At 47.3% G+C, this 22196-nt stretch overlaps 1 protein-coding gene across 3 annotated transcripts in view; it reads left to right on the top strand.

Annotated features, from left to right (window-relative positions):
* LOC119435403 (signal peptide peptidase-like 2B) overlaps positions 1-21336 on the top strand; it is a 31689-nt gene extending 10353 nt beyond the window's left edge. For 2 of the 3 annotated variants that reach the window (XM_037702270.2, XM_037702269.2), the window contains exons 9-14: positions 7143-7338; positions 11466-11540; positions 16761-16817; positions 18311-18464; positions 19613-19690; positions 21122-21336. In XM_037702270.2, coding sequence (XP_037558198.1) covers positions 7143-7338; positions 11466-11540; positions 16761-16817; positions 18311-18464; positions 19613-19690; positions 21122-21321 — 760 coding nt within the window. In that variant the 3' untranslated portion in view covers positions 21322-21336. The remainder of the gene's footprint in view (positions 1-7142; positions 7339-11465; positions 11541-16760; positions 16818-18310; positions 18465-19612; positions 19691-21121) is intronic. The other variant, XM_049659826.1, reaches the window with a different exon arrangement.
* The last annotated feature ends 860 nt before the right edge of the window (positions 21337-22196 follow it).

Raw genomic sequence — 22196 nt, forward strand, 5'->3', positions numbered from 1 at the left:
ATGTAGCTGGAATTCCTGCATTTTTTTAAATGTGCCACAGTTAAGTTTTTAGAAATTCTTATGCCACATTTACCCAATTTTAACGTGCTCCCGAATCTAACATCCGCCCAGTTTTCACGGGTTTAAAGTACTAAAATAAAACTGCACCTGGATGTAACACATCCCCCATTCCTAAAAAAAAAAAAATAGCATGTGACCCACGTTCACGATCAGATAAGACAAGACATGCAGAATTTACATCCACAGAAGGGAATTTTTTTAATGAGCTTTCATAATGAAAGCGGCGCATCTTCGTCGCCATTTGCACTTCATTGGCCACAGATAACGAAACACATCGGGGGGGTATTCTCGAGCGATCACTTTTAGAGGTACTAATACTTTCTTGAGACTGCATTGGGCTAAAGCCCCTCCCTGACATTTTCCGCTGGAGAAAAAAAAAAAAGCTCGGAAGACCGTCGATCAAGGGGCTTTACATCGGACTTGTCGAAGTATGCGGCCGACATCGTTCCTGGCATCCTTCCCATTGTGCGCATTGTGTGACATCCTTCCCATTGTGCACAGTGGAATCTCGATGATACGATCACGGCTAATACGAATTTCCGGATAATACGAACTTTTCTGCGGTCCCGGCCAAGCCCCATTACTTTGCAACGTGCTAGAAAACGGTTGTTACGAATAGATTTTCGACCCGCGTCGGTTGATACGAATAAACGCCGCCCCACTGACGGCCGCGAAAGAGAACAGCACGCAGTCACGTGCTTTCTTTCTTTCACTTTTGGTGCAGAGGCGCGGACGTGGCGCTTGACAGTGCGGAGGCCGCGACTGGGTGCGAAGAGTTTGAAGTGGTGGCGCTTTTGTTGCTTTTGTGCTTTTCCTCCTTTTACGCGTGCCATCGGCCGGACGGAGTGGCTGCTGTGCTTCGGGCCGCATTCTTTGTGTTTGCGCCATTTTGCTTAGTCGCAGCGAGCTATGTCTACCGAGATGCGATCTCGGCTGATTCGTGCGGCCGTACGCCGAGGCGCGGGAGCCTCCATTGGAGCGTCTTCCGTCGACTGCGTTATCAGTGCCGATGGCACAGGGCGATTGTTGGTTTTGCTGCCGGAGTCACACGGTGCAAGATAGCGCGGCACGTAATCTACGGTGCAAGGTAGCACAGCACGTTCAGTCGGGCGCTCCTCCGCTTCTCCCGCTAATCGCCGTATTTTTCTTGCCGTAGGAGGCTCGCGCTTCCGTATTCCGAAGGCGTGCTTCGTCCAAAATTTCTTCTCCAACGAGCGACGATCCATCACTAACCTGGGAGCTCTCAGTAATCCGAATCCTGAGTGTCAAGTGAAGACGCCGGCGTGTTTACGAAGCAGACAACTGCGGTTGCCATCGTGCCCCTGTCACAGCAGCAACCAATGGCTGCCTTTCAGCACGGCAGCCAATCGGAGGCCCGCTTTCATCAGAGAACCCAGTGCGACTACCTATCGCAGACCCGCGCTTCTTTTGTGTTTGTGCGTTTGTTACGAGATGGGGACTACGGACGAATTTAGAAGCGGAACGGCGAAACTTTGAGCTTTCGAACGATACCAAGATGGCGGCGCTCGGTGGCAGGAAATACGAGATATGTCTCCGTGAACTGCGGTGATCTTGCGCGATTTAAAGCTGTTTTCTCACCCTGCGCACTGACAAATTAATCTTTTTCGGGCACTTTTAGTGCGTTTTCAGTCAAACCATTTTGATACAGCGTAAATTAGGCGTTGCAGATACCGAAACGCGTGGTTTTCAAAAATCGATTTCTGTTGCGATTTTCACGATCTGATCCCCGTGTCCCCCCTTAATTTGGCTAGCTTTAATTGTGTTTCGATGATACGAATTTCGGCTAATACGAATATTTTGACCCCGTGAGATTCGTATCATCGAGATTCCACTGCATTCTGACGCATCCAATGCTGAGTCGCACATGAGAGTAATGGTATCTCTGAAAGGGATTGACCAAGAATAGCACTCTAGATTACAGTCTTGCACAAAATGAATCCACAGCAAAAGTGCTCTGTGATGGCGATGATGCGGCGTTTGGCGACAGGCTGTTGTGAATGCGGTTTCTATTTCATATCCGATTGTAACACACAGGCAATTTTCAGACCCACTTCCTCAAAAAGATGCTTGTTAAATTCGGGTAAATACGGTACTTGGAAGTATATTGAAAACTTCAAAATACAGTCAATGACCAATTTTTCGGACGCCCAATTTTTTGGACATGCCCGATAATTCGGACGCCTTCGTGGCACCGCAACGTACCCCATACAGTCAATGTATAAGAACATTTCGGACGCAATAAACCTTTGCCGTCCGATTTTCCGGACTTCTCGCCATGACCACAGGGCCAAAATGGTATTAATCGAAGCCGCCACCGCCGCCATTTTGATTATCTCTCCTCATCGAACCAGCGCTCTCACACGCAGAGCCGCTGGCAGCCGTAGCCCTCACCATGGCAACACTAGGCCTAGCTACTTCGACGTTCACTACCAAGCTTCTTTCTGTTCAGTGCCGTGTTTTCCATTGAAACAATTCGCCACTGTTAGCAATGGCACCGACTCCACCTTTGTAATCTTCGCCAATAACTTAAAAACCACGGCGCATTGCATAATGCCAGTTCCTGGAAGTCAGCTTCGCCTCAATACAGCAGTGGGCTTCTTTGATTTTCCACTTCTGGCTACCCGCGGGCTGCCAGAGCCAGCCAGCGCGCCTTCGTTTTTTCGCGGGTTGCTCCGCCGACCGCGTGACGCACTTCCACCGCGTGTTCGTTTTACTCGGGCTGGACGCTTCTGGCTACCCGCGGGCTGCCAGAACCAGCCAGGACGATTTTGTTCTGGCTGCTCTCTGGAAGTTCTCTGGCTAGCAGACGACAAAAAGAGGCGATGCGCGCTCGCCGCCATCTTTGTGGGGACTTGACGGACTGCAGCGCGGGCGCTTGAGGACTTTTACCTCGCTCAGCCAACTGGCTTGCGTCGACGCTAGCGCGCGCCGCCCCTGCTGTTGTGGTTTTGGACTTCGTCTCGCGTACTCGTCGGCGCGGTGCGTGGATCGCTGATTGCGTTGCTTCTAGCGTTATCTTACTAGGGTTCTAACGCACCGTTCCGCCTTGCGAGGCGGTGCCATACGAGCGGCGGCGAACCATTTGAAGCTTCCTTTTGTGTGTGTTAAAAAAATGTAATTATGGGGTTTTACGTGCCAAAACCACAATCTGATTATGAGGCACGCCATAGTGGGGGACTCTTGAAATTTGGACTAGGGTTCTTTAACGTGCACCTAAATCTAAGTGCACGTGTGTGTGTGTGTGTGTGCCGTGAATGGTTCTTCCCCGCCGTAATCAGCGCGCGCGGCACTGTCACCGTGGGCGCTGTCGATTATGCTTGCATGGTATTTTCATCGTGTTCCGCACAAGTTGTTCGCGAAGTTGTAGACGCTCAATTCCCCACATCGTGGTGCCTTTTCGGTCCATCTTTTTCTAGTGGTATCCCTTTTCACCTCGCTCGCGCTCGCGTACATGCAGCGATATCTTTTTTTCTGCAGTTATATAGTGAAGGTGTCGCAGCTAGCCACGTTCGCTCCGTCTCTCCGTCGTATGCTTGGGTGGCAGCTCGAAACCACCGTTGATGTTAAAGGAATGCACTGGTTGAGATGAATATTGGCCACACGTATATTAGGTTAATTATTGCTCTCGACCAATTCCAATATCGACCAATACTAATTTTCGTGTAAAGCTTTTCGCTGGTCATGCGCCAGCCGCAACCGAAACAAATTTTCTCAAATCGAATTCAAGCATTTCGATTGGCACAAAATTTTACGTGTGATGACGTACCCGCTTTTTGGTGTCTTGTCAAATCACTTCAAATGTCACCGGTAGCCGACCTCCTCGAGGCATCCTCGAGCGATCGCTTTCTCGCGATTATTTACGTGCGGTTTTGCGTCTTGGCATCAGACGCGTCGCAGGCCACTTGTTACGCTGTGCCAGTCACGCAAAATCTCGCAAAAGTGATCGTTTTCTCGAATACAGCTGTACATTTTCAAGGTGGCAACGCAGAAATGGGCCGACTACGCCTCGCGCGAGCCACCCACGCCGGTCGCTGCCATTCTGGTAGCCTGTTTACATTTATCCCGCGGCTAGCGCTGTCCCGGCATTCAATTTCGCAAACTTCGGGCAGCTCCGGGTTGTCTTGGGATCCCAGCCCATGTGACTTCCTATCAGAACCAGAACTAGCTGGCTGCCGTCTGGCTGCCAGCGGGCTGCCAGAACTCTGAAAATCGAAGAAGCCCAGTGTTACACAGTGAAGCATACGCAAAGTATTGCGCTGAAGCATACCAAGAATGGGAAGGGGCAATTGTCACGGGACATCGTATGTTTTCCGGCAGGTGCACACACGTGCGCCCGCCGTCTCCTATCGCAGTACGAGCACCGATATGCCTAATAAGTGTGCTGGCAGGCCTTCAAAGCTATTTCGGACGTACCTGTGGTGGTTTGAGCCCTTGGGGGCAGTAATAGGCATGCGTTCGTTTTTTCGGACGTTTTCCCGGCCCCTAGGGAGTCCGAAAAATTGGACGATGACTGTATTCCGAAAACTGAAACTTAGTTTTTAATTCGAATTTGGATTATTTGCTTCAATATTTTAAAGTTAAGAACATTCACTCAATCATACTGATAAATGAGGCAGCTGTTCACTAGTGTCCGCAGAATTTCACCACTACTATTGAGCATGTCTTTGTTTCAATATACATTTTATGGTCTCTGTACACATTTTATAGTGTACTTATCACATGACTATGGCTCTTACAGGGCTTTTAACATAGTACTGCTTATGATGAAGCTCATTTACTGTATCAGTGGTTCCATTGTAACGAGGGCTTACTGTACCTCTAAAAACACTGTGCCCCTCCGAGAAAAGCAGTGCAGCAACAGGACTAATGAGAGACAAAAATACACAGGTCCTGAGAGGCAACATTCTGAGGTAAACAGTGTAGTAACCGGACCAACGAAAGACACTGGTCCTGTTGCTGCACTGTCTTTCTCGTAATGTTGCTCAACCAACTAACCCAACTTGCACTCTTGTACTGTGCCTCTGTCTCGCACAGTCTGAGAAATGCGCACTTGTGGCACTTACACGTAAGCCCATGGCGAACTACAGCGTATTGATAAATGGCTAAAGAATACCATACATTCGATCTTACAAGTTTCTAGGCGTTATAATTGACAGAGACATGTCATGGAGCCCTCATGTTTCATACATGAAGAAGCGGTTAACAGGCATCTGTCACCTGTTTAAGTTCTTCACTGGAAAGACATGGGGAATGTCCACAAGTGCTATGCTGCAACTGTACATTGTGCTGTTTCTTGGCTTCGTGCGGTACAGCTTGCCAGCCTTAACTAACGTAAACAAAACGAGTCTGCGCACCATACAAAGTGTTCAAGCGCAAGCGCTCCGCAGTTGCCTAGGCCTGCCTCGGAGTGCATCAACAGTGGCGACTATAGCAATTGCTGGAGATCACCTCGCTAAGACTCACATTGAGGTTGAAGCATTAAGGACACATATACGACATCTTGCCCAGACTCCCCACCACCACCTGGCATCTCTGCCAGCGGACAGACCACTTACCTCTTTCTGCCAAACAATAGCCACGCATGATGAATCATTACCAACTTGCTTCACTCCTGCCGCGAGACCTTCGATTCCTCCGTGGTGCCTTAATCAGCCAAATATCAGCCTGACAATACCTGGCATCCAGAAAAAAGCAGATCTATCATCACCAGCCCTTAAACAGCTCGCCTTACTTCTGTTGTACGAGAAGTACCAAGACTCTGCCCATACATATACTGACGGATCGCCCTGCCGAACAGCTCTACCGTGGCAGTGGTGATACCAACGATGGGCACAACTATTAAATTCAAGACGTCTCACGTCACCACATTGACGGCAGCAGAGCTCGCAGCGCTTTTTGCTGCGCTGCAATTCATTAGTGATCAAGTGATACACAAATGGACAATTTTCTCCGACTCAAAGGCGGCTCTGCAGTCTCTACTATCACCTTAACGCCGCGGTCCACACGAGCAGCTGGTCTTTGAGATTTCCGAGGCAATACACAATCTGACTGAGATAGGGCAAGAAATAACTTTTCAGCGGCTTCCAAGTCACTGTAGAATTATCGGCAATGAACGGGCCGATCAAGCTGCCCGCACAGCTCATAAAGAAGATCACATACGACCCATACCACTTTCTAGGACTGACGCTGCACGGAAGCTCCGCGTGCTTGCTCGCCAACGCACAAGGTCACAATGGAATGAATCGCACTTCTCGCTTATACTCTCTTGACTCAACCCTAAGCCTTCGAGTACCATCAAGGCTTCGCCGAGGAGACGCAACTCTTTTGTGTAGATTATGGTTGGGCATTGCGTTTACCAACGCCTATGCGTTCCGCATAGGAATGGCCGACAGCACAGCCACACTGTGGCAATGAAGAATCAATTGTACATATTTTGTGCGACTGCCGGCAGTACAGTGCGCAAAGACATTCTCTTACCAACGCGTTTAACTAATTGGACGACTGGCCTCTGTCGGAAGAAAAAATCCTCCACCACAGACTGGACTTAACGTTACAGAAGAAGGCCGTGAAGGCACTTCTGCGCTTCTTGCAAGCCACCGGCCTATCTGACCGACTGTGATTAGAACGCTCTTCCGGTGCAACGAAACAATCGCACACCTTCTTTGTGAGTGCCCTCGTTTTAACCCGCAGAGAGCAGCTCTCTGAGCCACCATAGATCAACTGGACAAATGCCCAATAACGCAAATCAACATCCTTGGAAACTGGCCTACACGAACAACAGCGCGAGCCGCCCTGAAGGCACTGCTGCGTCAAATTGTGACTCTCACTGTGTGACGTAGGATGGGACGTTGACACTGTGCGACACTAGAACGCCTTTGCAGACTGCGTGACAATGCCCACAGAAACAGTTCTGTTTTTCCCCCCTTTTTTTCTACTTATTTTTCTCTCTCTCTCCTGTCGAATCCCTTTACCCCTCCCCCAGTACAGGGTAGCCAACCGGAGATAATCTCTGGTTAACCTCCCTGTCTTTCCTTTACCTTTTTTCTCTCTCTCTCGCACAGAATCCCGCGCAACGTGTGCCCGTGCTTCCACGGCCCCTTGGAGGTGCGTCAGCTGGCGCTGATTGTGTTTGCCATCTCTGTGTCTGTGACGTGGGTCGTACTGCGCCACCACCCACAGTCATGGATCCTGCAGGACCTGCTGGGTGTCGCCTTCAGCATCAACATGCTCAAGACTCTGCGCCTGCCCAACCTCATGGTGAGCTGTTGTCGCGGGGGCACGTGGCAATGAAAATCATTTTCATTTTTTTATGGAACTAATTTGGTGAAGTCTAGTACAGTCGAATCTCGATAATTCGAACTCAAAGGGGCCCGGAAATTTGTTTGAATTAAAAGAAGTTCGAATTAAAGAAAGAACGTATTTTTGAAGTATTTGAGCACCATAGCCCGATGCACGAACGGTGCGAATCGTGAAATATCGCAGTGCGCAACCGCCCACGCCGGCCAACGCTCGGTTCCCGATAACGGCAGCAAACGAAACTTCAGGTAGCATACGGCGCCGGATGGCGTTGGGCGGGCGCGTGCGGAGACCGTCGAAGGTGAGGGAGGAGGGTGGCCGGGAAACGGATTTGGCCTCGGCAACTCCGCCGCTTCGGTGGCAGTGGCTTCGGTGGCTCCCCTCGCCCTCTCTCTCAGATCCCTCCCCTTTGACTGTCTCCGTGCGCGCCGGCCGTCGGTACAGCCGGCCGGTGCAGATTGGCCCACTCCCTGAAGTTTCTTTTTCTGCTGTTATCGGGAAGCGAGCGTTTGCCAGCGTGGGTGCCGGCGCCGCTGGTCCAGCCGGCCCAGTGCCAGCTTAACCCGCTCCCTGAAGTTCCGTTGTCTGTCGTTATCTGGAAGCGAGCGTTTGCCGGCGTGGGCAGTTTCGTTGGCCAGACTGGGCTTCCGCCGCTGCATGAAGAAGGGGTCTCTCCTAAGCTCTTGCTCTATGGTGGTGTCGGGAGCAATGCCGGTCGGAGGCGCCGCCACGTTATTTGGCGTGCAACTGAGAGCATTGTCGGTCCGCGGTATGTTCGAATTAACCGTCACAAATGCTTTTGCATTCGAATTAACGAGCGTTTTCGCTTATTGAAATACACATAACTTTGGCAGGACCAAAGCGTCAGTTCGAATAAACCGGCAGTTCGAATTAAGCGTGTTCAAATTAACGAGATTCGACTGTATGTGGTTGTAATTTATTATGCTCATATCAGATCTGAAATCAGTTCCAAGCTATCTGCTGTGGCTTTTGATTTACAACAATTGCCTTCCTCCAATTGTCATCCCCCAACTAATTAATTAAAATCACAGAAATTGCTCTTGATTTTCCTGTCATAATGTTCACAAAGCCCTATAAAGATATTATGTTCATTTTTTACTGCACAGTGAACATAAGAAAAAAATTGTTGAACTTCATTATGCATATTGCCTTGCAAATGACTTGCAAACGGTCAATTATAAAATTATTTATGGCATGCAGACAAAATAGACAGCTTTATAGCACTCCTCAATGCTTCAGGACTTATATGCAGAAGCAGGACAATTCTACCTTCATTATTTGCGAAATGGCGTAGGGATGAGTGACAGCAACCGCCTGAAAATTAAAAGCTGAGAAAATATTGCCCAACGTTTTGTTTGTCAGAATCATTGCAAGAAATCCTTAGACTAAGTACCTAAGCCTGCTGGGTCATTTGCCAGTGAAGTCACATTTTCTTAACATTTTTATGCAATCCTTGGCATTTTTTTAGCAGTATTATGCAGCTTGTCAGTCATTTTCAAACTCCTTGCAATCTTATCTGCAGCCAGCAGTCACGTGCAAGCATGCCCGTCATGATCGCGTGTTGGTCTGTAGTGCCACGTCAAAGTCGATGGTGTTCACTTCCGCGGGTAGCCCATTGACAGAAACTTATCTACCTTTGCGCCCGTCAGATTGCATAATGATACGAAATACAGTATAGACCACTGATAATGTAACCGCTTATAGTGCAGGACCGGATATAGTATGGTCTTTTCAGACTCCTGTTAATTTTCCCATAGCACTCCATGTATTCGCATACCGCTTACAGTGCAGCCGCGTGAGACGAAATACCGGTTATAATGCAGCTTCCGCGAGAAAATCTCGCCGACAAGGGCGGCAGCGAGCATGCTTTTCAACGAGGTGCGTGCTCCCGGTCGGCGTATGCATATATTATTCAGTGCAATCAAACTATCAATAATTCGGACTTATTTGGCCGCACATCGGTTAATTCGGAGTATTTTCGGAGCTCGGTGAGCGAGGAGCGCCGCAAATGTGTGACGCAAAAGAAAAAGAACGGCGCTAGCATCCAACCGAAACGAAGCAGTGGAGTCCGCATCGCCACAGCCATCAGTTGAACTCGCACGTGAATGACAGTAACGCCGGAACGCTTCGAGCCTATTTGTGTCTTTAAAGCCTGTATTCTTGCGTTTACCGCTGCGCATAACACCGCATTGGCCACGGGCTTTCGTAACTGCGTAGTCGTCATCCACGATCGCGTCGATGGCAGCCACGGTTTTCTTCGCAGCAGTTGCGGCGAACAGTAGTTTCGTTTTTACTCGGTATGCGCGTCGGCCGCGTTCCTAAAAAACTGCGTAGTCGCAATCGATGATCGCATAGATAGCGACCGTGGTTACGACTGCAGTTGTTGCAGCCAATGGTAGTTAATTCGTCCAGACTCGGTGCGTGCGTCGGGCGCGTGCCTTCAGCACCGCAAAGTCGCCGTTCATAATCGCGTCGATAGCGGTCACGGTTTTTTCCGCAGCGGTTGCGGCAAACAGTTGTTTCGTTTTGACTCGGTGCAAAGCTGTCGAACTTGAAGAGCACCGGCTACATCGCGATAGTACAAAGCGTGTCTACATGCTTGGTCTACATGTTTTGCGTACATGCAGGGCTTGAAAATCGTTGTTTTGGTTATAGTGCGGTACCGCTTATAGTGCAGATATTCACGACTCCGGCGACTTATGTTGTAAGCGGTCTACACTGTAGTTTCGTCGCTGCAAAGAAAAGTAAACATCATCTTGTGCAAGTCATGTCCTGATCACCATTGGGCAGCAGCTAGGATTTAGCAACTAAGGAAACACGAGATAGCCACGCAGATCTTGAAATGTCAGTCTCTGAAACACTCGAATTGCGCTCAAAACAAGCACGCTCTGGGTCAGCCAGTAGGAGCGCTCCGCGTGCACCACATGACTGCAGAAATAAATTGTGACGCAGTGAATGACAGAATGAAACAAGCCGGCGTGTAGTGAAACACTGTGCAGGCTTACATCATAGTGCTATAATGTCATGCATGTTGTTGATCACACGCACATTTTTGAATGTCGAAGGTATTTTAACCATGCACTATGGACGATTTTCTTTCGTTTCTCAACACAGAAGTGCCTCCGTGGCAAGCTTGACCAGTGGGTACACAGTGTGCACCGCCTGAGGTGCACTGTTGACATCATAGCACCTAATGTGCACGCTGCTAATGTTACATGATCACAACTTGCTTTAATATGCAACTTGTATTTAGTTCAATTTGCATCCCATTCAATCAATTTTCTCCAACTGTGCTTCCGCCTCTGGGCTTTCACCATAACAACCGCTTCCTCGCTTGACCGTCTTTTACCTTCACGCGTGTCATTTACGTTCCTGGTGCTCGCTATTTCTGCCTCATTTTTAACTGCTCGGGTACGCCCCAATGTGCTTGCCCGGTGCATTTTAAGAAAAACAGCATTACTTTCCCGTTTAGGTCAGGGGTCCTCCAGCTGGATTCTGTGGAATTTTGGCATTCCACCTGTGACCAAAATTAATCAGACCTCATCCTGCCTTCCTCCATTCGTTTTCACAATTTCTCTATTTACATTAGACTCGCACGGTGGCAGCGCACAAAGCTCATCCCTGTCAGACTTGTGGGCCCACGGTGTCTGCACTGAGAATGTTTCATTCATGCTCAAGGAGGCGGTCTGTAACATGTGAGCAGGAATGGACTTGGAAGCTCAGAAAGCTGATGGCCACTTCGGTATCTACTGATTTCTGCCTGGTTGACTCTCGTTGTCAGTGATGACAATCGGAATATTAAATGGCATGTTGTAACAGACATGCGAGCACATTGATGTGCGATTTCAGGTACAGTCAATGTCAATGTCAGCATGGTGCAGTTTTGATACAGGCTGGTTTGCTACCGGATTGCATTTGTATAGTCAGTGCTTGATGCATTACAGTGCTCGGAGCCGTGTGATAGATTAATGTGAATAACTGTGAATAACTTTAGCATATGAATAACTAATTATGGCATAATTTTTAGGTGCTCCAATTGGTGAAGTTGTCTGTTCCCGTTTTTGCAGATTTGCAGTGTGCTCCTGGTGTTGCTGTTCTTCTACGACATCTTCTTTGTTTTCGTCACTCCATTCTTGACTATGGTACGTAACTGCAATTTTCTGTAGAGCTATTAGAAATTAGTCGACCGAATATCTTGTTTACTATGCTGACCGAGCATCATATTATTCCTGCATCTCATTGCATTTTATTTATGTTAGACAACCAACCTGCAGTCTACCTGCAAGTTATGTTGCAGATAGTCAGCTTGCGTCACAGCATCAAAATTCATCAATTCAAATTCTTCTATATAACGAAGTTAAAAGTGGAGCTAAACTAGCTTTGTTACAATCGTTACAGTTGAACCTTGTTATGCAGATAGTCAGCTTGCGTCACAGCATCAAAATTTATCAATTCAAATTCTTCTATATAACGAAGTTAAAAAACTAGCTTTGTTACAATCATTACAGTTGAACCTCGTTATAACGAAATCGCATCCGACACCAGAATACCTTTGTTATCAGCGCATAATCTTTACACACTGATATAGAACATAAGAGCAGGGCATGAAGCTGTGTTTGTGTGTGTTTGCACATGTGCAGAAGTTTCGTGGCAGTTATTACACACTGTAGCATACAGTGGAACCTCGATGATACGATCACGGCTAATACGAATTTCCGGATGATAACGAATTTTTCTGCGGTCCCTGGCCGAGCCCCATTACTTTGCAACGTGCTAGAAAACGGTTGTTACGAATGGATTTTCGACCCGCGTCGGTTGATACGAATAAATGCCGCCCCACCGACGGCTGCGAAAGAGAACAGCGTGCAGTCACGCGCGTTCTCCCTTTCTCTTTTGGTGCGGACGCGACGCCGGACAGCGCGGAGGCCGCGAATGGGCGCGAAGAGTTCGAAGCGGTGGCGCTTTTGTTGCTTTTGCGCTTTTCCTCCTTTTCCGCGTGCTCTCGGGCAAAGTGGCTGCTGTGCTTCGGGCCGCGTTCTTTTTTGCGCCATTTTGCTTAGTCGCAGCGAGCTATGTCTACCGAGATACGATCTCAGCTGATTCGCGCGGCCGTACGCCGAGGCGCGGGAGCCTCCGTTGGCGCGTCTTCTGTCGGCTGCGTTATCGGTGCCGATGGCACAGGGCGATTGTGGGTTTCGCTGCTGGAGTCACACGGTGCGAGATAGCGTGGCACGTAATCCACGGTGCAAGGTTGCGCTCGTTCAGTCGGGTGCTCCTCCGCTTCTCCCGCTAATCGCCGTATTTTTCTTGCCGTAGGAGGCTTGTGCGTCCGTATTCCGAAGGCGTGCTTCGTCCAAAGTTTATTCGCCAACGAGTGACGATCCATCACTAACCTGGGAGTTCTCAGTATTCCGAATTCTGTGTGTCAAGTGAGGACGTCGGCGCGGTTTACGAAGCAGACAACTGCGGTTGCCATCTTGCCCCTGCCACTGCAGGAACCAATGGAGATACAAACAACCAATGGATATTGGCTGCCACGGCAGCCAATCGGAGGACCGCTTTTATCAGAGGGCCCGTGTGACTACCTATCGCAGACCCGCGCTTCTTTGGTGTTTGTGCGTTTTTTACAAGTTGGCGACGACGGACGAATTGAGAAGCGGAATGGCGAAACTTTGAGCTTTCGAACGATACCAAGATGGTGGTGCTCGGTGGCGGGAAATACGAGATATGGCTCCGTGAACTGCGGTGATTTTGCGCGATTTAAAGCTGTTTTCTCGCCCTGCGCACTGACGAATTAAACTTTTCGGGCACTTTCAGTGCGTTTTCAGCCAAACCATTTTGATGCAGCGTAGATTAGGCGTTGCAGATACCCAAACACGTGGTTTTCAAAAATCGATCTTTCTCGCGATTTTCGCGATCTGATCCCCGCGTCCCCCCTTAATTTAGCTAGTTTTAATTGTGTTTCGATGATACGAATTTCGGCTAATACAAATATTTTTCATGACCCCGTGAGATTCGTATCATCGAGATTCCACTGTATACCACAAGCCACATGCGCTGATGTTCACATTTCATTCTCACATGATAGTATGCTAGAACCCCATTGATACATTTCTTGGGAGACCAAGGAAAAAGAATGCATGATCCCGAAAAATGTAACTTGCAATAACGCTTGCAGCAGCATTGCAGTACTACAGATGAGACATCCGTACAGCTACCATAAAAAGATTTATGTCAACTCTGCACCAAACTGTAACTTTGCTAGCTAACATGGTTTTGAAGTGCAAACGAAGACACACAAAATCGAGATAGAACAAGTGCTTACTAAAATTTGTTCATTCAAAATAAGGAATATACATATACAGGTGATAGGCGATTAGGCGAAGCAGATAGAAAGAATGTAATGGGTGGTATACTATATATATTTCTCCTCGCTTCGAGTAAATAGGTTCTAGTAAGCGCTTGTGTTTCGGTTTTCTCTGTGTGTCCTTGTCTGCGCTTCAATACCATAAATATGTACGCACCAACTAGCCCAGCTCTCCACCCTTCTATTGTTGGCTAACACCTGACAAAGCAGCTTTGTTAGGCCTAACAGCCTAGGCAGTGCGACCATGAATAAAATTCACCGCTGGCCAGCGTAGAGGTGGGTAGCAAATCATCGTGGGAAACTTGCCTCTATTACATTTGTACAGGCTGCTTATTAGGGATCAGACCGAAGACTGTGGTCATGGGCTAGACTGATGGCCACAGAAGCGGCACTCCGGTATGAAGGCACTGAGCCAGCAACTACTGCAAAGGGCGCGTACAAAGTTCACCTGTGCGCTTATTGAATGGAAGGGTTAAGCTCACATGCAGAAAAGAAAACCCAAAACTGCCGTCATGCAACGCACTCTGAACCGCCAGTGTCGCAGAGTCAAGGTCGTATGCGATATCTGTACTTCACGGCATCATGACAATGGGCATAGCACATGGGGCTCTGCAATAATCAGCTGTAAGTTGATATTACTTCACTGATTCTCAACTCTGAGCAAAATTCTTTAAACACATTTTCTGCGCTTCTGGTGTTGTAAAAGCGAACGAGATAGATTTTTTCTCTTGAAGTTCGTTCTTTCGAACTGCCTGATTATTCGGAAATTTTTGTAGTTCCTCCGTGTCCAAAAAATCGTTAGGTGACTGTACTGTTAAACCTCAATATAACGAAATCGCTAAAACCAGGAATTTGCTTCATTATATTGAAATTTCCTTAGATTGAAATTTGATCAGTTATGCAATTAAGTACAGTTGCCAATTTTTTGTTACACGGAAGGGGCTGCAGCATTTTGCTAATTATCGGGCAGTCAGAAAAGGCGAACTTGAATGAGAAAAAAATTCATTTTGTTCAGTTTGAGAGTCGGCTACGAGAGATATGGTTTCATGCCGTGTCAATGATGTCTTTATACAGTGTAGACCGCTTATAATGTAAGTCGCCAGAGTCGCGAATATCCGCACTATAAGCGGTACCGCACTATAACCAAAGCAACAATTTTCAAGGCCCGCACATATGCAAAACATGTGCACCGAGCCGCCACGCGTATGCGACAGTCGAGGAATGCAGCTAGAATGTTTGCATTCAATTTACAGTCGAATCTCGTTCATTCGAAATAATTCACGTGGCGGCACCTCCGACCGGCATTGCTCCGGCACCGCCAGAAATCGCATTGCAACGCGTGCGATCGCACCAATTTTTTTCGCTCCAGTCGCAGCATGTGAAACGGCCTATAGAGTAAAAGCTTAGAAGAGACCCCTGAATGTCGCGTGCGAACAAAAAAAAAAGAAATAAAGAAAAATGCAGCGGAATTTTCACCCTCTCTCAAATGGCAAGGTCGCCGATTCTGCGTCGCTCCGGAACATTCGTGTACGTGCCAACGTCTCAGCCATGCTACCGTAGCCAGGCATAGAAAATGGCAGTGAAGCCTTCTTTCTCCTTTATGCTTCCTCTACTTTTAAGTCACGTGTTGACCTTGCACGCTGTGGCTAAGGTGCAGAGGAAAGCAGCGGCGCTGTCCTAGGCCGGCCAACGAAACTGCCCACGCCGGCAAACGCCCGCTTCCCGATAACGGCAGAAGACGAAACTTCGGGGAGCTGGCGCCGGGCCGGCTGGAGCGGCGGCGCCTACATGGCAGCGAGCGCGCACGGTGACAGTCGAAAGTGAAGGAGTTACGAGGGGAGCCACCGAAGCGGCAGAGTTGCCGAGGCGAAATCCATTTCCCTGCCGCCCTCCTCCCTCGCATTCCACAGTCTCCGCGTGCACCCTTCGCCGTGCCGTGCCGGCGCCGCCCGCTCCCCAAAGTTTTGTTTACTGCCGTTATCGTGAAGCGAGCGTTGGCCGGCGTTGGCAGTTTCGTGGCCCTTGCTCGCTATGCGCGCCGTGATATTTCACGACTCGCACTCAATATTCTGGTTTCAGTCTCACTGTCTGTTCGTTTGCACCACGTGCCCTTCTCCTCCACTTTGTCACTCTTTCTTCCTCGAGCACTTCTTGGGGCGCCCGTTTGAGGGGAGCGTTCGCCGTCTCCGCTGACTTCCGTACTCCCAGGCGGCCGCACTGTAACCGGTATTTAGTTTCCCGCAACTGCACTATAAGCGATACGTGTATACATGGAGTGCTATGGGAAATTTAACGGGAGTCTGAAAAGAGCGCACTATATCTGATCCTGCGCTATAAGCGGTTACGTTATAAGTGGTCTATACTGTATTGGCAGTACGGTACACACGGCACATTACCTGTAAAAAAAAGTGTGCAGGCTGCGTATGCACCCAGTTGCACTGACAGCCATGCATGGCGGCGCTAGAAAAGGAGACAGGCGCCAACGTGCACGCTCGCCTCCCCCCTTTCCCCTTGCTCACGTGGAAAGACGATGCCTGTAAATCCACCCTCCTTCTCAGCTCACTCTTTCACCCAAAACATCAAGCACGTGGGGCGCGAGAGGATCTTAACATACTTCGACTTTATACGGAATGTGACATTGCTCTGCTTTGGCAGTGGCTCTCCATCGGTGCGCAATTTTTGAGTTGCATTCGCAAGCAGCCGCTTGTAGTAATTCAGCAATTTGACAATCTGCGTCCGCGGAAGTTTCCATTTATTGTCTCGGTATTCCTTCATGGCGTCAATTATATTTCGGCATATTGAAATCGTGTATGAGCACAATTCAAGATACATGGTGTTCAATGGGCAGTAAGTTATAAAAAGTTGAATACTTAGTTATATCGTGAATTTCCTTATATTGAAGTTCATTATATCGAGGTTTAACTGTATATGAATTGAGGAGGTTCATTCTTACCCAGCATGGCACTTAACTTGATTGTTGATTGCACATTTACAGAGGGGCGAGAGCATCATGGTGGATGTGGCCACAAGAGGCCTGGAGCAGCTGCCAATGGTGCTGAGTCCCCCCCTCCCCCCACTTCAACAATGAGTTGCCCTTCGTCTGCATGACGATTCAAATTTCGCCCCCAGTGGCGACATTACTGCTGTCCCAGACTTCTAAAAGTTGATGGGAAAACCATGCATAAATTGCTTCTGTATGCATGTTCAAACAAATGCTGCCGCTGCCTCTGTGAATGTACAATTGTATGTGAAAATTGTCCCACAAAATCATGCCAAACAGGCTTTTTTTTTTTCTTGCTAGCAGCATTCTAGTGAAGTCACAGCACATTTGTTTATATGTATTAAGAAAGTTCGCTTTTTTAGAAAGCTTGCTGTTGGTCCATTTGTTGTTTGCTAAAGGACATATTTACCACTAGACAAGCACAAAAGCCAGACATTGGGGCAGTGACATGGGTGGTGGAGTGACTGCCCTTGTTGGAGTTCCAAGTTACTTGCTTTTGCATTTGTCTGTCTAGCAGTAAATACAGTTGCTGACCGATTCTCTTAAATGCCTAATTTTTTAGATGCCTGACTTTTCACACTTGCTCAATTATTCATACTTTACCATGAACACTCCCAGCTTTTATATCGAACCAAATTTATATTAGTGAGTGCAGGTTCTGTAGTGCCTCGCTCAGTTTCTCAGACATGATCCGCACATGCATTACTGCCGAAAATGGTGGCCATGGACTAAGTCATGCCATTGAGGTTATCCTCCATGCCCTTGCTTTTGTAGATGAAGCAATTTCTTTTGACTTTTCGTTGCTATAAAACCACTGCGAATATTTCTGCACTGACTTGGCACCAAACCACAACTTTGGTTGCTGGCACCTGATGATGCAGTACTAGTTAAGCCGAACAACCTGGGCAGTGTGGCCATGAAGAAAATTTACTGCTGACAACATGGTAATGGACAGCAAGCTGTTGCGGGAAGCTTCCTGCTGATGTCTTTGTACCAGCGTTCTTCATCAGCAATTGGGCCTGAGCTTACGAACACGGGCTAGATTGACGGCTGTAAAAGTTCCATTTGGCTCTGCAGGTAACCATTCGTTAACTATTGTGAGCATACCTGACAAGTTGATCTGTTAGCTTACTGGGCAGAATGAGTACCCACATATGCTGCATCTGCTGCATGAAGGGCAAATGCAAAGCATCCCTGCAGCCTTGGTCATCACAAAATTTCTAGTTGGATATTATGTCACTGAAGCAGAAGCCTGAACAGAACTCCATCAACAAATTTTTTTCTCATGTTGGCATCGCAAAAAAAAAAGTAATTTTTCGCTAAAATTTGTTTAGGTGCCTGATTATTCTAACATTTTTGCGGCCACCTGCACATCCGAAAAATCGGTCGACAACTGTAGTCGCAAGCTACGCCCGTGTCGTCGCATATGTTCCTTGCTTTTGTGTTCGTCTGTTCTAGCGGTAAGTATGTAATTAGGAGTCTAGTGTTGCAGACCAAGCGTGGTACTCACTCTGCTTGTTGCTGCCACTGTTCTGCACTCGCAGAAGGGCGAGAGCATCATGGTGGAAGTGGCCAAAGGAGGCAACACTCAGGAGCAGCTGCCCATGGTGCTGAGGGTGCCCCACTTCAACAACGAGTCGCTGTCCGTCTGCTTCGGCCAATTCTCTTTGCTGGGCTTCGGCGACATTCTTGTTCCAGGTACTCTCCCCCACAGCTAGACCATCCATTTGTTCATGTTACCTGCCATGGTAGCCTAGGGTCTATGGCATAGCGCTGCTGAGCTACAGGTCGTGGGTTCAGTTTCATTTGCGCCGTTGCATTCTGATGTGAACGAAAGGCATAAAATGATCCCACGTACTGTGGCAGTCGGTATACGCTGAACTTTCATGAACAAGCAAGGCAACAATGGTGCATTACGACAAGAGACATGCTGCAGATTTCAGGGATGAACGAATCCCTCAGCCACCACGGTGGACCTTGCAGAGCAAGTGGAAGTTTTACTCAGCATTAAAGCATGTTTAATCACAAGAAACAATGTGCTCGACCTTGTAGGAACACGCCGCAGTATGATGAGTGGTGTGCTGTGAATTTCGGCAACGAGCGCGTCCTGATAACCTCTATCTTCATCGTCAGCCAATGCATCAAGCATTGCAAAGCATTGACTTGCACAAGGGCAAATTTGTAAGGATGAGTTATTCCGCCTTTTAAGGCATGCATCCATGGCCTAATGTTTGGAGCAATAGCCTTCTGGGCTGGGGAAACCGAATTCGAAAGCGATCATTGGAAATGTAATGTTTTTTATGCTTCCATTCAGTGTCAACATGCACATCTGGAGTCTGCTCGCAGCAAGTTGATAGCAGTTATAAATAGACACCAAAGGGGATGCAGAAAGAAGAGGCTAAGAAAGCTTTGCTTTAAAAATGCTTGTGTACTCAGATTTAGGTGCATGTTAAAGAACACCTGGTGGTCAAAGTTAATCCTGGGTATCAAACTTTAGTATCAAATAAAATATCTTGCAGACATTTCCCAATCTTCATGCTTGTTAATGTGTCATTGTTTTACATGTGAGAAGCATGTGGTTAAGTTTATGCAACTTATAAAATATGTTTCAGTGCTCCTTTAATAAGATAGACGTCTCCCTTGCAACTACCTCTACGTGCACACTGCACATGGACGCAATAAGAAATCTTTAGAATCGGTCACGAACGGGTCGCTCTGGATGTGTGACTGTAGTTGCTAAGGAAATGGTTTGTGAACAGCATTCATTTCATTTATTGCTTGCTTGTTTATTACACGTCATATGGCACATGTTCCAAGTTAACATTTGCATTCGTGGTTATCTTTAGGCCTTCTGGTTGCCTACTGCCATGGTTTTGACCTGCTGACAACAAGAAGCCGCCTGTATTTCTTCACTGGGACACTGTGTATGTCTCTTCTTGTGTACTTTATTTCTCCTTTGCCATTTAGATCAACCTGTCCCAATTCTTTTTTTTTTTACCTCTTTTTCTACAGCTTCTGTTCTGGCCACATACCTTGGCCACATACCACATAGATATATGCTATCTTTTGGCTCAACATCTTGTTTCTAGCCACCAGATGGCATTAAGTAGGGGTGTGCGAGTACCGCATAATAGATTTTGAATCAAACATTGAATCAAATCAAGAAAAAAAAAACGAATATCAAATCGAATATCAGAAAATTTATTGGAAAGTTTAATGCTTACAAATTTTGAGCTAGAAAATACAGTGCTGCACAAGCTTGGGAGTCTCCTAGAATTGCATAACAAGAATGTAACTTAGGTACATAGAAATCAAGATATATTACAGTACTGTCTACTCTTATTAAAGGGAACACCAAATTAGAGTATGCCAGCACTGATTACAGCTCAATTCTAGAATATGAAGGTCTGTAAATTGTTTTTTGATCAGTAGGACTTCTGTTGAATAGAATAAAGTGTTTTTCTTGTTTTTTTTTTCCCTCTGAAGCTAATTAATTAGTGACATTCTGTTGTACTGAACACCAGTGAGGTTCTCAATTTAATAGTAGACCTGTGTTTTGCGGCAGTCCTTTATTTATTGCATAAAAAGCACCGTATTTATTCGAATATAAGGTGAGGTTTTTTCCTAGAATCCTTAGCCCCAAAGTCACCCGCCCGCCTTATACGTGAATTTTGCCTTTAGGTGTGGCTTCACGGCATTACTAATTTCTCCTTACAATGTGACTCTATGGCAGCACACGCCGCTAGCGCGTGAAGCCACGCTTAACGGCAAAATTCGCAGATAACTCTCACTCCGCATGGTGAAGCTCCCTTTCCCCCTATTTCATGGTCGCCATTTTGGGTTCTTACTGTATTAGTAATTTAGCATTTCAGGCAATCCCTGCAGAGTCTGAATTAGTGTGCATACTTAAGTTGTTTTTTTTCTTGAGCCCCCAAACTGCACCCTCGCCTTATAGTCGTGACCGCCTTATAATTGAATGAATACGGTATTACTTTCCAGTATTTCTAAAAACTGCAGAAAGGCTATGCCAACTTTATGGCAGATAGGTTATCGTAACGGCAATCTGCACGACAGATGAAAGGACTACGCACCACATCACTCGATCACTGCTCCGCATGTAGCTGGCGGCGACGTTGAAGAGCACGCACCATCCACGCCTTTTCCTCATCTGGTTCAACGCGATTTTCCACCTGTAAGACTCTTAGCAACAATGAACTGGTGTGGGGGCAGCCTCCCCATTCTGCCTTCTCAGGTTTTGTCTTTCCTCTAATCTTTCCGTCTCTCTTGTTCCTTTGTTCGAGCCTTTAAATTGCTTATCTTTACTCGTGTGTCATAATGCCATGCCTCTCCTGCAGTCTATGGCGTGGGGCTCGTGCTCACATTCATCGCACTATACCTGATGCGAACTCCCCAACCTGCCTTGCTGTATCTTGTGCCAGCCACGCTCTTGCCAACCATCTGCATAGCATGGTGTAGAGGGCAGTTGGCTGACATCTGGCATGGCGTCAAGGTGAGATGTCCTTTTAGTCTTCGTTTTACTTTGTTCAGGTGTTAATGTATTTTAATCTTTATGTATGTATTTACTGTACTGCCCTCCCTTACACAGCGCCCTATGAGGGCTCTGTACGGTACTTATAAATAGTCTTCCAAAGTGCTGCATAACCCCCTCCAATTGTCAGTCATGGCTGCTATGTGCTTTTCCCAGATTCAAATTGATGTGCATTGTTGAACGCGCAGCCGATAATAGCCACAGGCTGAAAAGAGAGAAAAAAATATATTTACAGTCGAACTCACTTATAACATTACCAGTTAGTACAGTCGAATCCCCTTACAACGAACGCCGCTACAGCAAAATTTCCGCCACAACGAAGATTTTCCGATTCCCCGTCAGCTGCCCATAGAAACTAATACAAAGAAAGTATCTTCATAACGAATGCGTTTTATTCAGTAATTCCGCTTCAACGAACTTTTCGAGAACGAAACTGGGATTGAATTGAAATTGGAACTGCCGAGTAGTCAATCTGGGATGATCGTATGTCCGCTTGAACGAGGTTTTCGCCAACGAAATCAAATTCAAAGTACCGATTTACGCCACTGCAATCCTATAGCCATGCATGGTCATCATGTGCCTGCGCAAGACTGCACGGGATCACCACAATCGCTGCTGTTTTCTGTGGTGTGTGTGTCCGGTCGAAATGGCTACGCCAATGAATAAGCGTAAATTTCTCTCTCTCAAGGAGAAGGCACATATGATCGCCGAGGCAGAAAGTGAAAGGAAAAAATTTCGCAGTTTCGCCCGAAAGGCGAAGCATCGATTGCGATAGGGAATCAGTAGACAGCTATACGAACTAAGGATAGTAGTTGTATCGGCCGTATAAACTTCTAAACATTCGCTTACTAACTAAATTACCAAGCACAGTGTCATGCGCG

This window comes from Dermacentor silvarum, unplaced genomic scaffold (genome assembly GCF_013339745.2).
Source record: "Dermacentor silvarum isolate Dsil-2018 unplaced genomic scaffold, BIME_Dsil_1.4 Seq680, whole genome shotgun sequence".
Lineage (NCBI taxonomy): Eukaryota > Metazoa > Arthropoda > Arachnida > Ixodida > Ixodidae > Dermacentor > Dermacentor silvarum.